Below are 16,872 nucleotides of genomic sequence, written 5' to 3' on the forward strand. Positions count from 1 at the left end.
ATCAACAGTTCTTGCTCACAGTGAGATTTGTAAAGTGTGTACATGTCACAGTTATGCACGTCAAACACTATACCCTTTCAATATATTCTGGCCCATACAGAGCAAAATATATTTAATAGTCATCCATCTATACGTGTGTACATGTATACATTTATAAATATATTTAACATCTATTCTTTTTATTCATAATCTATTCAGTTGGAAACATAGGCCAGACTGTTTGTATCACATTGTTATGACAGCCTATAGAAGTGGGTTTATTGAACTCTGATAGGTCTAGCTATGATGCCATTGGCTTGTATTTAGAGAAACTATAACGTGTAGAGTTGTATCGACCAAAAGTATCTATTTGAGGATATGGGAGATTTGTATGCAAGGCTCCTATTATGAGTATCCTCAGAAGAAATCTCTTACTAATAATAGCATTAGAAATGTTTGTAGTTTCTTGAGCAGTTAGCTGGGTTTCTTTTTTCTTTCAACTGTTACGAAAATTAAATTTCTTTTTTTGTCATGGCTTACGGAAATAATGGACTCAAATTTGGGACACAGTAGAGAAGATAACTCCTTGCTTTTTGACTGTTTTTGTAACTTTTTACGTTCAACTCTATACAAAAAGTACATATAATGTACTTTAATATTATCTGCTTTATTTTATTAGAGTTACTTTTTAAAAATGCTGTACAAGACCCATTGCATTGACTTCATAAACCATCAATGGATCATGACCTGCATTTGGGAAAAGCCTTGGTCTCTAGTATGCATTTTTAGATTACTAATATTGTTAGTCCTATTTCTTGCCAATAAAAAAGTTACTTGCTTCTTTACATTTCTTACCTAACATTTCTTATTTATATTACCTTTTATTTATGTCTTCCCTGTAAGCTGCTGTAAGTCTTTTCTTATGGAAAACTATAATTAAATAAATATCTGAATATGCCAGACAATCTATTAAGCTGGAGTTTTATAGATTCATTAAATGGACATTTCCTGCATAGAGCTTATGGTTTACTGAGGATGATGGATGTGGAATAGATAAAATAATATGTTAAATAATGAGTAATATATTAAAAGATAGAACAAAGAAGTCGAAGTGAAAACAATGTATTTTCCCTAAAGGAATTAGGTTGGAGTTAAAGATATAAATAAAAATCAATTTGATCTATGAAAAGCAAGTTTTTCATGGGTTAGACTTAGTCTTGAAGTCTTCATCACTGTCTTAGTCCTCTTAGCAAAGAACTGGTATCTCAATGTCGTAGTTCTCTGAAGGTCTAGCTACTCGGAGTGAATGTATATTGAGAAACAATTTTTAGTCCTCCTGCTGAAGACAAACAAAATTATCCCAACAGGATACTGTGACTTTGGGCTTCTAAAATCTGGCAAAAACCAAGTGTTCTCTGTATGCGTGATGATGTACAAAAAAGCTGGTAATAGATGCCCATCAAAGCAGGGCATGTTTTCTCATCTCAGGGGGTTTACTCGCTAAGTGGGTGTCTTGATGCACACACGCAAGGCAGGAAGAAGCAAGGGGCTGAACAGCAAGAGAGGAAGGCAACACAGCGTTTTTCTCATATGTTGAACACAAACTGAGTAAACATTTTATATTTATGTTAACACAGTATATACAAATATATTATGCAAACGAGTTCTCAGATTGCATTTACCACCTATATTTTCATAAAACAAAATCAAGGAAAATGTATTCCCTGAATAATCTCTCCCTCATATGCTTTTTCTGATAAAAAAAAAAAGTCCCCTCAGGGACTTCCCTGGCAGTCCAGTGGTTAAGACTCCGCACTGCCAGTGCAGGGGGCATGGATTCGATCTCTGGTGGGGGAACTAACATCCCACATGCTGCCCAGTGTGGCCAAAAGATAAAATAATAATAATAATAATGTTTAAAAATCTCCTCATTGCCAACAGTTATTTCTCTAAATATAAGGAGATTTAAAAAAATAAAATAGTGTGCTGGTAAAGGCCCTCTATCCTTACAACCACATTTCTTCCCCGTCCCCAGGAGTGGGAGTTAATATGGAGAATGTATATGGGGAGGGGGCAGGCACATAGCTGCAGGTAAAAGTCCAAGATTTCACAACTGTGCAACGTATCAGTCTTTATTCCTTTCCTATGACTCCTATTTCATGATTGTCCCCTGATGATTCTCTCTTTTCCTCTTTATGTGCTATTATTTCTTCCTGTTGTTGTCTCTCCCTTAGGGTTTTATATGCCCTTCTTATCATAATTCCTATTTCTTCTAATTATTTGTCCACATCCCATTCCAGAGAACCTTCTTTTCACTGGCTTTTTACTTATTTCTCAAACAAGGAGCTGGAAAAGTTTTTAGAAGGATTATACTTACTAACTGGGTCATATTCTATTCTTTTTAAAATTAAAGCACACTTTCTCTATTGGAATCCAGTTAGACCTCAGGGGGCTATTATGACATCCAATCAGGATGAATCATGTAGAGAGATGGTGGTGGGATCAGTGACCGAAGACTGAGATATTGTAGGACTTTAACTTAATCATTCAGAATTTATGTTTTAAACTCTGGTAATGCTTGATATTTTATCTGAATTTTCAGCTTATCTGATCTCAAATACATGTAATCTGCAGAGTGAGAATTACCTCAAACTAGTTTTGCCACGAAGGTCAACTTGGCTTTACAAAGAGAGGGGCAGACTTTTTTCTTTTTTTGCTTTCTACTTGTATAGCTCTGTTCATAAGGACTTGTGTTTATGTTTCTTTTCCTCTCTCTAGTGGGCTGCCTTCTAATTGAAAGCTGATGAGATGATTTCTCTGTTTACCTCTTTCCTTTACTTTACAAATGCTTCTCAGAATATGAAACACCCAGTGAATATAACAGAAAATATTTATCTGGGGTTCTCCTGTGTGTGAAGAGTTAGAGAAATAACCACTATTCTCATTGCTTCAAGGAAATAAACTGATGCTATTGACTTGTGTTTTATTACCATTGCAAGGTTTAGGGAAAAGGGCTGCAGAAGAGGATAAAGCTAACATAAACTTAAAGAGAGGTCACTAACTATAAAAATGTAAATTCCTCTCTTTTAAAAATAAGTAAATGTCCAAACTTCAGTTGAAAATAAGTGACCTATCGTGGTTGCTGTTTAGTATTAAAATAACAGAATAATTCATGATATTACGATTGTTATAATTCCTGTAATTCCATACATACCTTTAGAAAACTTTTAATTTACCTTGTGTCCATTGCTATTTAAATCATAAATTGGGGAAATATTTTTATAGTTTTTAGCCTCTTTTTCTCTGAGTTCTTTCCAGTTAAGCACTTTTGATGGGTAAAATATTTATCATTGCTATAGAGATGAGTATGTAAACAGTTTAAATTAGGATTAAAAATACTGTTTTGTGGGAAAAGCTCTACTCTTTAACGGTATGGCCTTAGATATACCATACACATTCTGGATCTTAATTTTCTCTCCTATAAAATTTAACTTCTGCAATCATTTGAGATTGCATATCTACACTTAAGTATGTAGCTGTTCATGTACAGTACTCCAACATCTGTTGCATTCATATTTTAGGACAGACTTTAGATGTATCAACACAATAATATCAGAAAAAACAGAGGGCAAATTATTTCTGTTCCTATTTTGTTGGTGAGAAAATAGAGCCAAATAGAAGTTAATCAGTTTGTTCAAGATGGGAAAGCTACTGGTTTCAGTGCTGAGAAGGAAAAGATCACACATACAGTTGACACTTTTACGTAGGGCTTGCTATGTGCCAGTAAGTACTCAGAGGGCTGAAGATCAATTTAAAAAACAAGCAAAAATTTTACCTTTGTGAGCCTATTATTATCCATTTAACCTATGTTTAAACCCAAACATGTTCATCTTAGATGTAATTGTTCACTTATCTGACAAATATAAAGCCCTCTGTTCTTCACTATAGCCAGTTATAGGACAATGCAATAAATTCTATAACTATAACTGTCTAGCCTTTATGGAAAAAAATGTATCTGCAGTGTGAGATTCTTAAGGGCTGATGCCTGCCATAATACATTTTGTATTCCCAATCAGTGTCACAAGAGAGTAGTCTCACTATATTTTTGTTAAATGTGTTCTCTTTTTAATATCGGGTTTAAATTTTCATTTTTAATGGAATTTCTTCAGTGATTCAATTGGGATTAAAGGATTCATAAGACTTACTCTTAAAAGTTGACCTGGGAATATTTAAATAAGTTCTGTATGTTGATAACAGCATGTGCTTAATCAGTAGTTATCATCAGAGATTTTCACTTTTCATTTATAGATGTATAAAATAAAATCACTGCAGAGCATGCCGTTATCAAAAATATCTAGACTGTATGAATGTCAGAGAATGACTGTTTGGACAAAGGAGATAAGCATTGCCATTAATTCTTTTAAGTTTTCTCATTTTAGAAAGTGTTCAACCAATGTGAGCTTGTTCTGGTAGAAGTGGTCTTAAATGGCTTCTATTTCTTCTACTTATTAAAATTTAGCATAATATATGTGAATTATTGTGGTACGAACAACCAGGGAATATTTTCTTCACCATTTATGGAGTACTCTGTATTGCAGGAAGAAACTTTGTGTGAATCAGGGCACATGAGCTAGACACTGGGCCTTATGGCCGCCTTTACCTGAAAAGTAAACAAGTCGTACAGGAATTAAATTATATTGCATTTGTAAAGTACTTAGCACAATAGTTGTTTAGTAGGCTCAATAGTTGGAAAATAATAAATTTTCTTAATATACACATCTGTTTTCTAGTGAATTTCCTCTTTTATCATTCTGGTCTCATAGCTGTCAAGCTCAACACAGTCTAAAATGATATCTTCCTCAGGTAGTCTTTGAAAAGTCGGGGTTTAAATTTAAAACAGGATCAAAGAGAAAGGTTTCATGGCCTGACATATCAAAATTGCATCTCTTTTTGTATCATCAATTACAAATAAAATATTTCAGCTCTTAAATTGGATGCTTAGTTTAGATTTGATAACACTAATGGGTAGTAATGCTTTTGTGAGATTTTACAAGTAAAATATTAAAATGAAAATGTAACACACCCACCTTGTATGCACACTCATCCTCAAGAAATCAAATTTTCAGATATTAGAGATTTATCTTTAGGGATGATAGTGTTTACCTGAATAAAACAGAATCACCCTAGTCACACTGTATATTGTTTTCTGTTTATACTTACACCAAAAAAGAGTGCTTTCATTACTGAACTTTTTCTTTCTCTCTTTTCTGTAATTCAAAATTCTTTGCACCTCTCAATTTCAGGATCCTTGCTCTCCTTCTCCTCCTTTTAATCCTTGTCTTCCTCCTCTGTTCTCTCTCTCTCTTTCTCTCTCTCATTGTCCATCTTCCTCCCTCCCCTGCCCTCCTCCTCAGCCTCCAGGCTTCCTTTCTTTCTTTGCTGTTTCTGCTAAGTAGAGACAAATCTTTGCATGCCTTCAACTTTTAGGGCTGCACTTCTTGAATGCACTCAGAGGACTCTATTCTCATTTTTAATTTCTGCATTGGCCTCTGGAATCATTCATCCAAAGTCTGCCATCTGGTTAACAGTCACACCACTTGTGGTTGACTCTTTTGCATTAAATATTTTAATATTATTAAATTAAAAATAACATTTTGACAGAGGACAGATGTTTATTATTTAAAAAATACTAACTGAAGTTTTCCTTTGTAATCTCTTCTTCTTTAGTATTTGAATTATGATTGGTAAAAATTTATTTTTCACACAACTCTTAAGCACTACATCAATACAAATTGTCATTATCTTTGTTCTTGTGTTCATATTTAGTTAGTTCTCTAGCTAATAAAAATAGAAATTAGAACAAAGTCAATAATTCATATTTGTATAATAAAATGACTTCTAATTACATAGGGAGAGTAATATTAGAAGATAAATATGACAGTACTATATTTTCCAGCTTTTATAAATCATTTCTTTGAGTTTTAAAATGATGATGTTATTATTTAGACTTCTTAATTATTAAGGAAAGCTGCTAATAATCATATTTTCTAATATTTCACATTAGTTCAATCCTGAAAGAAAATGATAAATTAAAACTTAGCCACCCATCTAGGAATCTAATGCAAAGACAATATTCTTGTTATCTTTCAATAAATAAAATTGGAAATGGTAAATAGGTTATCTTTGACCTATACATGACTTAGTAAATCTACATTTGCATTTCTTTTATTCTTGCTTTAAATAATGTTTTCTTAAATTGTTGATAGAGATAATTAATATGAAGGCAGTATCCACACTTTTTAAAATTTTACATATTAGGTATTTTTTAAGCAAACTAATTGAAAATATATAGCCTCTATTTTGAAACTCAATTGGACGTACCTAGTCAAATGTGAATTATCTAGTTAGTGTTCATAATAAAACCCAATGGTCCCTACAGAATTCTAAGATAAATTTAAGGACTTATTTTCAGGAAAAAGTCCAAGCTCTGGGATAGTGATTATTGAACTTTATTATGTAAAAAATTATATTTGTACCTCAAAGCAATGACAATTTCTGAACTCATTTTTAGGACTTTGAAATTGTGATTCAGCAAGTTTGAGGTGAAGTCCAGAAATCACTTTGAAAAATGCTAGTCTAGACAGTGTATCATGCCAATCCAGAATAATACAGGGAGAAAATTGTATAGGAAGGTACTGTTGGATTTATGTCTTATAAAACATCGTGAACAATTGTGAACACTTAAATGAAAAGAGAAAACATCTGTAAAATATTAAAGATATATAATTTTGAAATATTTTTCTTCTTATCAGTATTTCTTAACTTTAGTATCTGTGCTTAATATTGGGGCTAGAACTTAACCTTTTAAATTGTGAGTACTGTTCCTGTCTGAGATCTTAAAATTGTCTAAAAGTGACTTTTATGTTATGTAAACTGTAAGATTTCACAACTAAATAAGTGATTCTTAAGTGTAACTTTTTCCATCATTAATAACAAAATACCTTTTTTCCCCTGTGCTAGGGCTCACCAGGAGAACGTGGGTCAGCAGGAACAGCTGGCCCAATTGGTTTGCCAGGGCGACCAGGACCTCAGGGTCCTCCTGGTCCAGCTGGAGAGAAAGGTGCTCCTGTAAGTAATTTCAAGGAGGAATATATTATACTGTCATCCTGCACAAGTTATTACTTTTTATTCAAGGATATTAGCTCTTCATAGTCCACTGCATTCTTTCTGCATATGTGCCTGGCATATAAACACACTTATTTTTATATTTATAATACAGAAAATTTCAAATTCATTAAATGAGATGACATTTTTCCACATTTTATGAAACCCTAATATCTGTGGGGGAGTTGGATATTATTAATGTGAAAGGCTTCTGAGTTTGTTCCTTTTGAAAGATAAAATTGGTCTTTTGATTAAAACCATACTTTGCTGCTTTATATTAGAAAAGTGTTCACTTTTCACTCATCTTGTAGTACAACTTAATTTCCAATCACTTTCATGGTCTGTAAGTGAAACGCATAGAGGCTGCACTTCTCCTGTGATTTGAGTTTTGATCTACAGTGAAAGAGGTGGAAAACATCTGGTCAATTATTTTATCTTATATTTATTTAATAATTATGGATATATTCTGTTCATTAGGTTTAAGTTTCATCATCAAGATTTCTCCCCTAATTTTGTTCCTGCTTTTCACTTAATCATATTAATTTTCTAAAACAACTAAAGCATTCTCTCATCCTCCAAGGTTAAAACACAAACTTGTTCAGTAAATATATATAAAAATTGCTGATCATTGTATGCAAAAAATACAAGTTCAATACTTTTGTGTATATGTAAGTTTTGACATATATTATCTAGTTTAAGCCTATAATCTTCAAAATACCTTTTAATCACTAAGGACCTAGTTTTAGCAAGTTGAGTGAGATTTAGCAAGTTGCTTTCATTGTCCATTGACATTACTGTTTGTGATCTTGTTTAAGTATTTCCAAATTAAAGTGACTGTTTTTCTGTAATCTACTATCTTTTAGACACATTTAGAATATTAGAATAGGACCATATCACCTGTGGTTAGAATCTTTTGGTGACAGAGAAAGCATTTTTAATTGCTGAGAAGTTTTTAAAGCAATATATTTCCAGCTTAGTAAATTTGTTGAAAATTTAGACATTATTTTCTGAGATGTTAAAAGACAACTATAAAAAATTGTTCTTTGGCTCCTTCTTACAATTTCTATATTTCCAACCAATCTCAGACACTAAAGATTTGTCCATAAAACTTTTATAGTGTACTGTGCACTGGGAGGGGATATAAAACATATAGATTCAGGCCCTTTCATACAAGTTCATTCAAAAATTCAGGGCACCCGTATATTGGCACAACACAATGAAGAATGTATACAGAGAAAACAGATATGCATTGCTTTAGTATACCAATTGAGAATATACTTATTAGAGAAGCCAAGAATTCTCTGAAGATAATAAATTGAAGGCTGGGTTTTAAATACCTTGACTTTATGAAGAAAAAGTAAAGAAACAAAGACAAGAATATGGAAAAGTATTGAAAATGATAATAAATTACTTTGGTGATATAGAGGAGAAATTATTGACAGAAGCCCTTTTCAGAGATAAGATTTGGCCCAGGTTTTGTTGGTGATTGGTGGTATTATGAGGAGGGAGGGAGAGGAGAATGTTCTGCCCACCTGTTCTCTCTGTTATTCCCACCAACAACAAAAACTCCAAGGTGTTCATTCCACTGTTCTTTTTTTTTTTTTTTTTTGCGGTACGTGGGCCTCTCACTGTTGTGGCCTGTCCCGTCGCGGAGCACAGGCTCCGGACGCACAGGCCCAGTGGCCATGGCTCAGGGGCCAGCCGCTCCGCGGCATGCGGGATCCCCCTGGACCAGGGCACGAACCAGTGTCCCCTGCACCGGCAGGCAGACTCCCAACCACCGCACCACCAGGGAAGCCCTCCACTGTTCTTTTATTCAACAAATAGTTATTGAGAGCAACTAAGTGCTGGACACAGTATTAGGTAGTACTTTTGAAGAAGTTATCTATCTAGGGATGGTAGCATCAAATGGTTATAGAAGTGTTGGGTGAAAATACCCATAGCCCTCCATGCAGACGTTTAGTAAAAACGGATGGAGACGCTGGCTAAGATGTTAAGCAAAGTCTTTTACCTCTTCCTAAACGCAAATATAAATCTGATATATTGGTATAGATTCCACACAGACCAAGATCAGAAGAAATAAACAGCAGGTGATTCCTGGCTAGAGATTATGTGTACTGTAATGAAGGCAGTTAAGAATTAATCTGTCTTATTTACAGATACTCTCATATAAAAGGATTGATTTTTGGAGTTCAGTCTCTCAAGGAAATCCAAATTAAGGAGAAATATCTGAATCAGCTCATGTGTTCAAAATAGTGACATTCACTGTGAATAGCACAGCACATTTTATGAGTGGAGATAGTTTTGAGACATTGCAATATTTAATTTGAAGGAAATAAAAGGTCTCCAGTGTGACATCAGAGGTATGTGTTAAATGATAATTATGGCATAGTTTTGAAAAATACAATAAGATCGTATGGAACCCAATGAAGTAATAAACTTGTTAACTTTGTTTTATGGACATTTTGTTATTTTTGTTGTCATTAAGCAATTAACTAACTAGCCTTAAATGGCTACCCTGGGCCACAGGCCAGCGAGGTACAATGGAATACAAAATCAGACAACTTCTGCCCTCACACAATTTATTGTCTGATGGGGCTTTAGATAATAAGCAAAGAATCACTAAGTACCTGTATAATTACAAACTCTGGCTAATGATATAAGGAAATGTACTGGTGTATGTCAGCTTATAACAGAGGGACCTAAGCTGAAATCAGATCCTTTCCTTGGGTAGGACATTGATGATGGAATGTAAAAGACGAGGAGGAATTAACTAAGTGGAGGGTCCTCCTAGGGGCATTCCAGGCTAAGTGAACAACATGTGCTCAGGCCAAGTGACAGGAAGGGTATGGCATCAAGTTGAACTAAAAAAGATCTACATGGGTTGAAATATAGAGAGCAAGGGCAAGGGAGGCTGGAGGCTGTTCCATAGGTAGTAGGAGCCAGGTAATGGTAGACCACACTAGCAGCTTGGTCTTTACCTTAGGAATGGTAAACAAGTAAATTGACTATAAAGAATGTTGGTAAGATGATTGTCTCTCTGATTGCAGCACAGAGGATAGCTTGGAAGTAAGAATAGATGTGAGATAAGAAGGAAACATTACAATAGTTGAGAGGAAGCCTACTAGTATTTTGGGGTAAGATGTTAATGGTGGAGATAAAGAGAAGTAAATATATTCAAGAGATAAAACTTAGTCATCGTAAAGGGACAAGAGGTGGTGAGGGACAGAGGGGTGGGGAGCAGGATAATGTAAATGCAGGAACTAATGACATGGATTCCCAACTTGTGTAATGAGAGAAAAGATAGAACCACCAACTGCAATCAGGAATAACTTTGTACAGAACTGATGAAGTCTTGACTTTTAGGAAATCACTTATTTAAGCTCTGAAAGGATTTTTTGCCATCTTTATTATCAAGCCTATACTTTTTTTTAATTTTATTTTTTATTTATTTTTATTTTTTGCGGTACGCGGGCCTCTCACTGTTGTGGCCTCTCCCGTTGTGGAGCACAGGCTCCGGACGTGCAGGCTCAGCGGCCATGGCTCATGGGCCCAGCCGCTCCGCAGCTGGTGGGATCCTCCCGGACCAGGGCACGAACCCCTGTCCCCTGCATCGGCAGGTGGACTCTCAACCACTGCACCACCAGGGAAGCCCTCAAGCCTATACTTTTTAAACTACACAATATAGTTAAATTTTAAAAAGAGGAAAATGATGTCATTGTCTAAAAGTAAACAAAAATTTTTAAAAAGCTAACAGCCTTGTCATTTTGAATCAGTAAAAGCAGCAATGAAAGAAAATATCAAAATCTAGAAAAATTCATGAAACATTGTTAAAAAATAGAAAAAGTCTACACATAAAGCATATTATAAAGTTGGGTATACAAGTAGCACAGAAAAAGAGTAAAGGGTCAGTGAGTTCTCACAAACATCGAGCATCTGATTTATCAATATATAATGCTTGATTTGAAAATGTGTGATTGAAAGAAAAATTCCAAGTTGAGTCTTAATTGTTTTTGTGACCCATAACTTGAGATTCATAAATTGTTAACCAGTGTTAGTATTCTTAGTCACGAAAGAATATAGAGATCTTTTGTGTTATCATTTGCTACTAGGAAATAGCAATATATTGGGAAAATATACTTTGGGGGAAAATCAAAGCAATTTCCTTGTCAAATATGGAAGCCAGAGTATGACTGTTGTAGCTGTACTTAAAAATTGTAACAATAGCTAATTTATAGGTTTCTTATGGCAAAGTAATGACCTGCTGGATTTTCAATGCAGGGAGAAAAAGGTCCCCAAGGCCCCGCAGGGAGAGATGGAGTACAAGGCCCTGTGGGCCTCCCAGGGCCTGCTGGGCCTGCTGGCTCCCCGGGAGAGGATGGAGACAAGGTGAGTGCTCTTTATTCATATTAGTGCGTCCTGTGAAAAATAATTTTTTTCTTAAGAATCCTGGATATAATCTCTTTTAAGATTAGATGTCAAATCTAAAGATATCTTTTCCAAAGTTTCAATACAGCTTCCTTGTGCTCAAAAGTTTTATTTTAGAGGTTGAGAATTATCATTATCCCAGGAAATAGTATGTAGGATATAAACAAGACAAGAACAATGGTAGTGAGAAAAAATAACAGATGCCAAAGTTGCTTATCTATTTTTAAATATATATGTTTCTGAAATAAATGTGAAATTAATTTAATTAATTATTTGTATACATTTAGCTGTGGTGTCTTGGATATTGCAGAATTAAAATTTAAGAATGAGCTGCATACATATTTGATAATCCTATACTTCCCTATTTTTTACTAACTTGTAAGTAAAGATTCTAAGCTCTTGATTTTGAATGTATAGCTATGTTGTGTTTGAACTGAATATATTTTCTAATATTATTGTGAAATTATATAACAAAATTTGTTAACCAGTGCTCTGATAATGTGCAACATTTTAGCAGTTGGAAAACTAGGAGGAAAAATAACTGATTTTTGATTAATGTGTAATTATATTTTTATATAAATTAATGTATTTTCATTATTAGTTTATACTGGTAATATTTCAGACAAAATTGATTTTGTGAATTAAAAATCCATCTGCAGTATTCCTCAAAGTCCAGTTGACTTTTGTTTGTCTATATACTAATCAATATTAGAAATCAATATTAGTCAATACTAGAAAGTGAGAAGCAGGCTTTTCCAATTTAAACTGTGACCTTAAATGTTAGCACATAATTACATTAAAGTAAAATTTAATCATATAATGATAGTGATGACAATGCAATGGCAGGTATGGCATATTAGAGATAAACTTTAACTCAAATCTTTCAAATACAGGGTGAAATCGGTGAACCAGGACAAAAAGGCAGCAAGGGTGACAAAGGAGAAAATGTAAGTTTCCTACTTCTTATTGAGGGGGCATTATTCATTTAACTCCTTTTGGTGTTAACCATGGATATTTTTTCATATTACTATTCCTTTACCTCTCCGAAGATTATAATATTACTACTATATTACCTCTGTGAGAACTATTCAGTTTGAGATTAAGTCAATTTTAATAAAACCTCTTTTCAAATTATGTGTTAAGAAATGCAATAATTCCAACCCTAAAAGCCACAGAATGAGACTAAATCATCAGCAATTTTACCCTCCATTGTTTTTGCACCATTAGTTTGAATACCATATGGTTTAAAGACAAATAATACCTTAAAGTTGTTATGAAAAGGATTTTTGACCTAGTGGAAACCTGACAGGGACTCAGGTACCCCAATGGTCCCTGAACCACACATACCTCCAGAACCTATGCTTTAAGCACTCTTCCCACTGTGTGGCAGTTTTAAGAAAAAGATCAATCCAATCCAATGGCTCTTTAATGTTTGGCTCTTTTATAGTGCCTGATCAGTTATTTATGTTGGAAAAAAGCACAGTTAAGAAGTAATATTTATGTGTGTAAGACTCATAAAGCCATTGAAATCTACTGCTCAAAATAAGGAGTTCCAGTATACTTAATATATAATACTGAGTTTGCATGTGTTTACATATAAAGAAAATTCTGAGGTTTCATATATCATTACTTTCTGTCATATAGAATTCCCCACATCCTATTTTTCATTTAGAAGATAGCATATGGATGCTATTTTCATGTGCTCTTTCTGACACATACATATCTCGTTAGAGAAATCTGGTATTTTGAAATTTTTCAAGTGTGAAACTTCAACATGATTTATATTAGCATAGAAATCCATTTTTAAATATCCACAACATTATAGTTGAGAATGCTTTCAATAACTGCCAATTTAAAATTGATTGCAAGTAGGCAAGTCTGAGTCTCAAGGAGTAAAATAAATAATGGTTGACTGCACTGAATGCCAAAACCTTTTTATTTTTCCCCAAGAAATGTAGAGATGATTAATAGATTTTGATCAACCAAATGCTCTGCACTACATAGCTTAGGCTCCTCTGGCTTCAGTTTCAAAATTACAGACTTTTATCTCCCCACAGGGTCCTCCTGGTCCCCCAGGTCTTCAAGGTCCAGTTGGTGCCCCTGGAATTGCTGTAAGTATTCCTCTTTGTTCATCAAATCTAAAGCCTTACCATTCTCTGATCAGATTTATGAACTGTCACCTAACCAGTGTATTTCATGTGGTAATAAGTTTGTATGCTTAACATTAAATCAAGTTTAAATTATCTAATGTAGCTAACCAAGCTGATCTTTATAAACAAAAAACACTGTGACTTCATTTGAAGATAGATAATAAACAGTTGAGAAGTACTTCATAGACAATTTTGAACATTATTTTCCCTTTTTAAATAGCTTTTACTTCACTTGATATACATGAGAAAATCAAAATCAGTCATATTTCAGAATCAAATAATGTAAGCAAAACTAACAATAGTATATTTGCAGCGGATAATGGAAATGTAACTTACTTTGTACTTGGTAACTTATAAATAGACTGTCTTTGATTAAATTAGAAATGGTTACATTTTTATGATGACTTGTAGCAGAATCATGATTCTTCCAGTTTGTGATCATTTCTATTTGTCTTTTCTAGGGAGGTGATGGTGAGCCAGGTCCCAGAGGTCAGCAGGGGATGTTTGGACAAAAAGGTGATGAAGGTGCCAGAGGTTTCCCAGGACCTCCGGGTCCCATAGGTCTTCAGGTAAGATGTTCTCTGAGTTGCACACCCTTGTCATTCCCACTTACTTTTCACACCAGGTTTTCTGGAAGTTGTAAAACAAAGCAGCTTTCCTTCTTTCTATCTGGGAACTAGGGTACAAAGTTTAAGTATAATGACTGTTTTACTTAAATGTGTATCTGAACTTTAACTGCTTTTAATCAATTATTATTAATTTTTCTGAAGCTGCATCAGCCCTGGTTTCTGTTTCTGGAGTTTATTTAGCCCCACCATAGGTATAACACCCCTCTTCTTCATCCTCATTGTATTTGGAAAATGAATGACAACCTCCTTTAAGTGTGACAGTTAGAAGCAAGATGTTAGAAGCGTTCTTTCACACATCTCACAGCAAGAAAATTAGTACTCCAGATGGCTAGCAAAAATTAAAAGCCTTTTGATAAATAGCAAACTGTCAATCGCAACTATTAACAGAAACTATCAACAAGAAATGTTAAACAATAATAGGTAAAATAAACAAATTAACAGTAAATTGGTCATTTAAAATAACTTCTTAAATTTAGAATTATAATTTGTATTTTATGAAACACTTTCAGGGGAGGAAATATTAAATTGTAAAACATTGTAGGCTAAAACATTTTCATTCAAATATGGCTTACAACTGGGTTCTTAGGCAAAACATTGCATAGTAGACATCTGTTCTGAGTTGTTTTTCCACTCTTCCCTGTGAGGTTAACTGCTTCCTACAAACTTTGGAAACATCTGACTTTCTTCTCCCACTTGCTTATTCAATACCTACCTAGTGATCCTCTAAAAGATTATAAAATTTTGTTTTAAATGCTATTTGGGTGCCATGTGAATATTAGTTATGCCACATTAGCAATTTTAGAAATGATTAAATTAAATCATCTAGTTCATTGTACTCAAAATTTTGTGAAGTTGTGGAAAAGTAAGTAAAAGTTGAATTTGTATAAATTTAATTTTTATCTCTATTTTCATAAGTAACACCATAGAATATTAGTTTTTAATATTAACTAGCTTATTATATATATAATTGTACAAATTATATTGTAAAAATATAATTATATTATCATAACAATTATTGTTAAAACACTCAATGGATGTCTACCAGTGAACATGATGTTATAATTTTCTCCTTTTTTTAATGCCAAAATAATTATTTTTCAACTTGGAAAATGTAAAAACTTCATTTCATATTTGTGTTTAGCCCTTTTATACTTGTTAGACAATAATAAATAAGCAATCCTGAGTAGTATATATCAGTATGTATGAGAAGTACACGTATTTGAAAACAACAAGGCATTAAAAATTAGATTGCCAGTGGATATATTACCACTCATTTTCTGCTTTTTCAGTTAACTGATTATTCTGAATCCAAAAGGTTGCAATTTAGAAATTTAGTTATCATGATTAAAAAAGATGCCTTGTAGCTTATATTTACAACATATTAACATAAAACATAAAAAAGTCTTCATTTCTGCAGAGTAAGAAATGTCCTCTTTGATGAGGATGACTCAAGAAATCAGTTCCCTGAAAAATTGATTATATTTTTCCCACAGCTACCTCTTTAAATCAGGAATCTGAAAAGATGCTAATGTAATTAACATGTTCAAAATCACATCTGCATACTTTAATTGAATCTTCATGGCATAATAGATATTAGCAATTATAATAGACAGAAATAATAATAATCTAATATTCTGTTTAAATGACTTGATTTTTCATTTCTATGTTTACTATTTGTCTGCATATGAAGGAGACATATAGAATGAGAGTTCTTGGCCTGAATTCATTTTTTTATTTCATCACTTATGTAGTAAATGATTTTAAGTTGACAGACCTTAAAACAGAGTCTCTCCATGCATAAATTACTCCCTAGGAAAGAGGTAGGACATGTGAAAACTGATTAAAACTGGAGTGCAATTTTGCACATTTAGTTCCTGCAACAAGAGAATTTGACTCATTATGTTTCTATTAATTTTAATAAGAAGATATTCTGTCTTAACTCGAACTATAATCAAACTTCATAAAAAATAAATATTTTTCTATTGGAAGGTTTCTATTGAACTAATATTAGGAATAATCATATGTGTAAATAAAAGATGGAAATGCAGACTGGGCTTGTTATAGAAGTAAAAGACAACTATGAGCGAATATTTTACACCATTCAATTTGGGGATCCCAAATCAGTTGCGCTCTGTACTAAAAGTGGTGGAAACCTGTACAGAAGATAAGGAATGTGATTGTTAATTTATACAGTGTTTATAAGAACTTAATTATGTTTAAGCTGTAATGCTTACTACTTAAGGAAATGGACTTAAACTGAAATGTTTATTTCACCTGTGTTAAAAACCTACTTGTCTGTTAAGAATTTGAGTTCATGTGCTCCATCAATGAATTAGAATCTCTTAGGTTGTAGATCTGGGAATCTAAAATTCTAGGGATCTCTTTCAAATAATTTTTAAGCAGGCTAAAATCAGAAACAGTGCCTGGCTCTTTCCTCCCAGGAAACTTACTAGGAACTTCTCTAGTAATTCTAGAAGCTAGCATCAGATGATGATAACTGTTTGGGAAGTACATATGATAGG

At 33.4% G+C, this 16,872-nt stretch overlaps 1 protein-coding gene across 1 annotated transcript in view; it reads left to right on the forward strand.

The window, feature by feature from the left end:
• The window catches only part of COL11A1 (collagen type XI alpha 1 chain), a 196,802-nt gene that overhangs the window by 135,843 nt on the left and 44,087 nt on the right, over window positions 1-16,872 (forward strand). The window contains exons 43-47 of the mRNA XM_089918904.1: window positions 7,000-7,107; window positions 11,425-11,532; window positions 12,465-12,518; window positions 13,629-13,682; window positions 14,183-14,290. Coding sequence (XP_089775030.1) covers window positions 7,000-7,107; window positions 11,425-11,532; window positions 12,465-12,518; window positions 13,629-13,682; window positions 14,183-14,290 — 432 coding nt within the window. The remainder of the gene's footprint in view (window positions 1-6,999; window positions 7,108-11,424; window positions 11,533-12,464; window positions 12,519-13,628; window positions 13,683-14,182; window positions 14,291-16,872) is intronic.

Source organism: Delphinapterus leucas, chromosome 1 (assembly GCF_059928025.1).
Source record: "Delphinapterus leucas isolate spDelLeu-1000000601 "Yukka" chromosome 1, BTC_Dleu_Yukka2, whole genome shotgun sequence".
Lineage (NCBI taxonomy): Eukaryota > Metazoa > Chordata > Mammalia > Artiodactyla > Monodontidae > Delphinapterus > Delphinapterus leucas.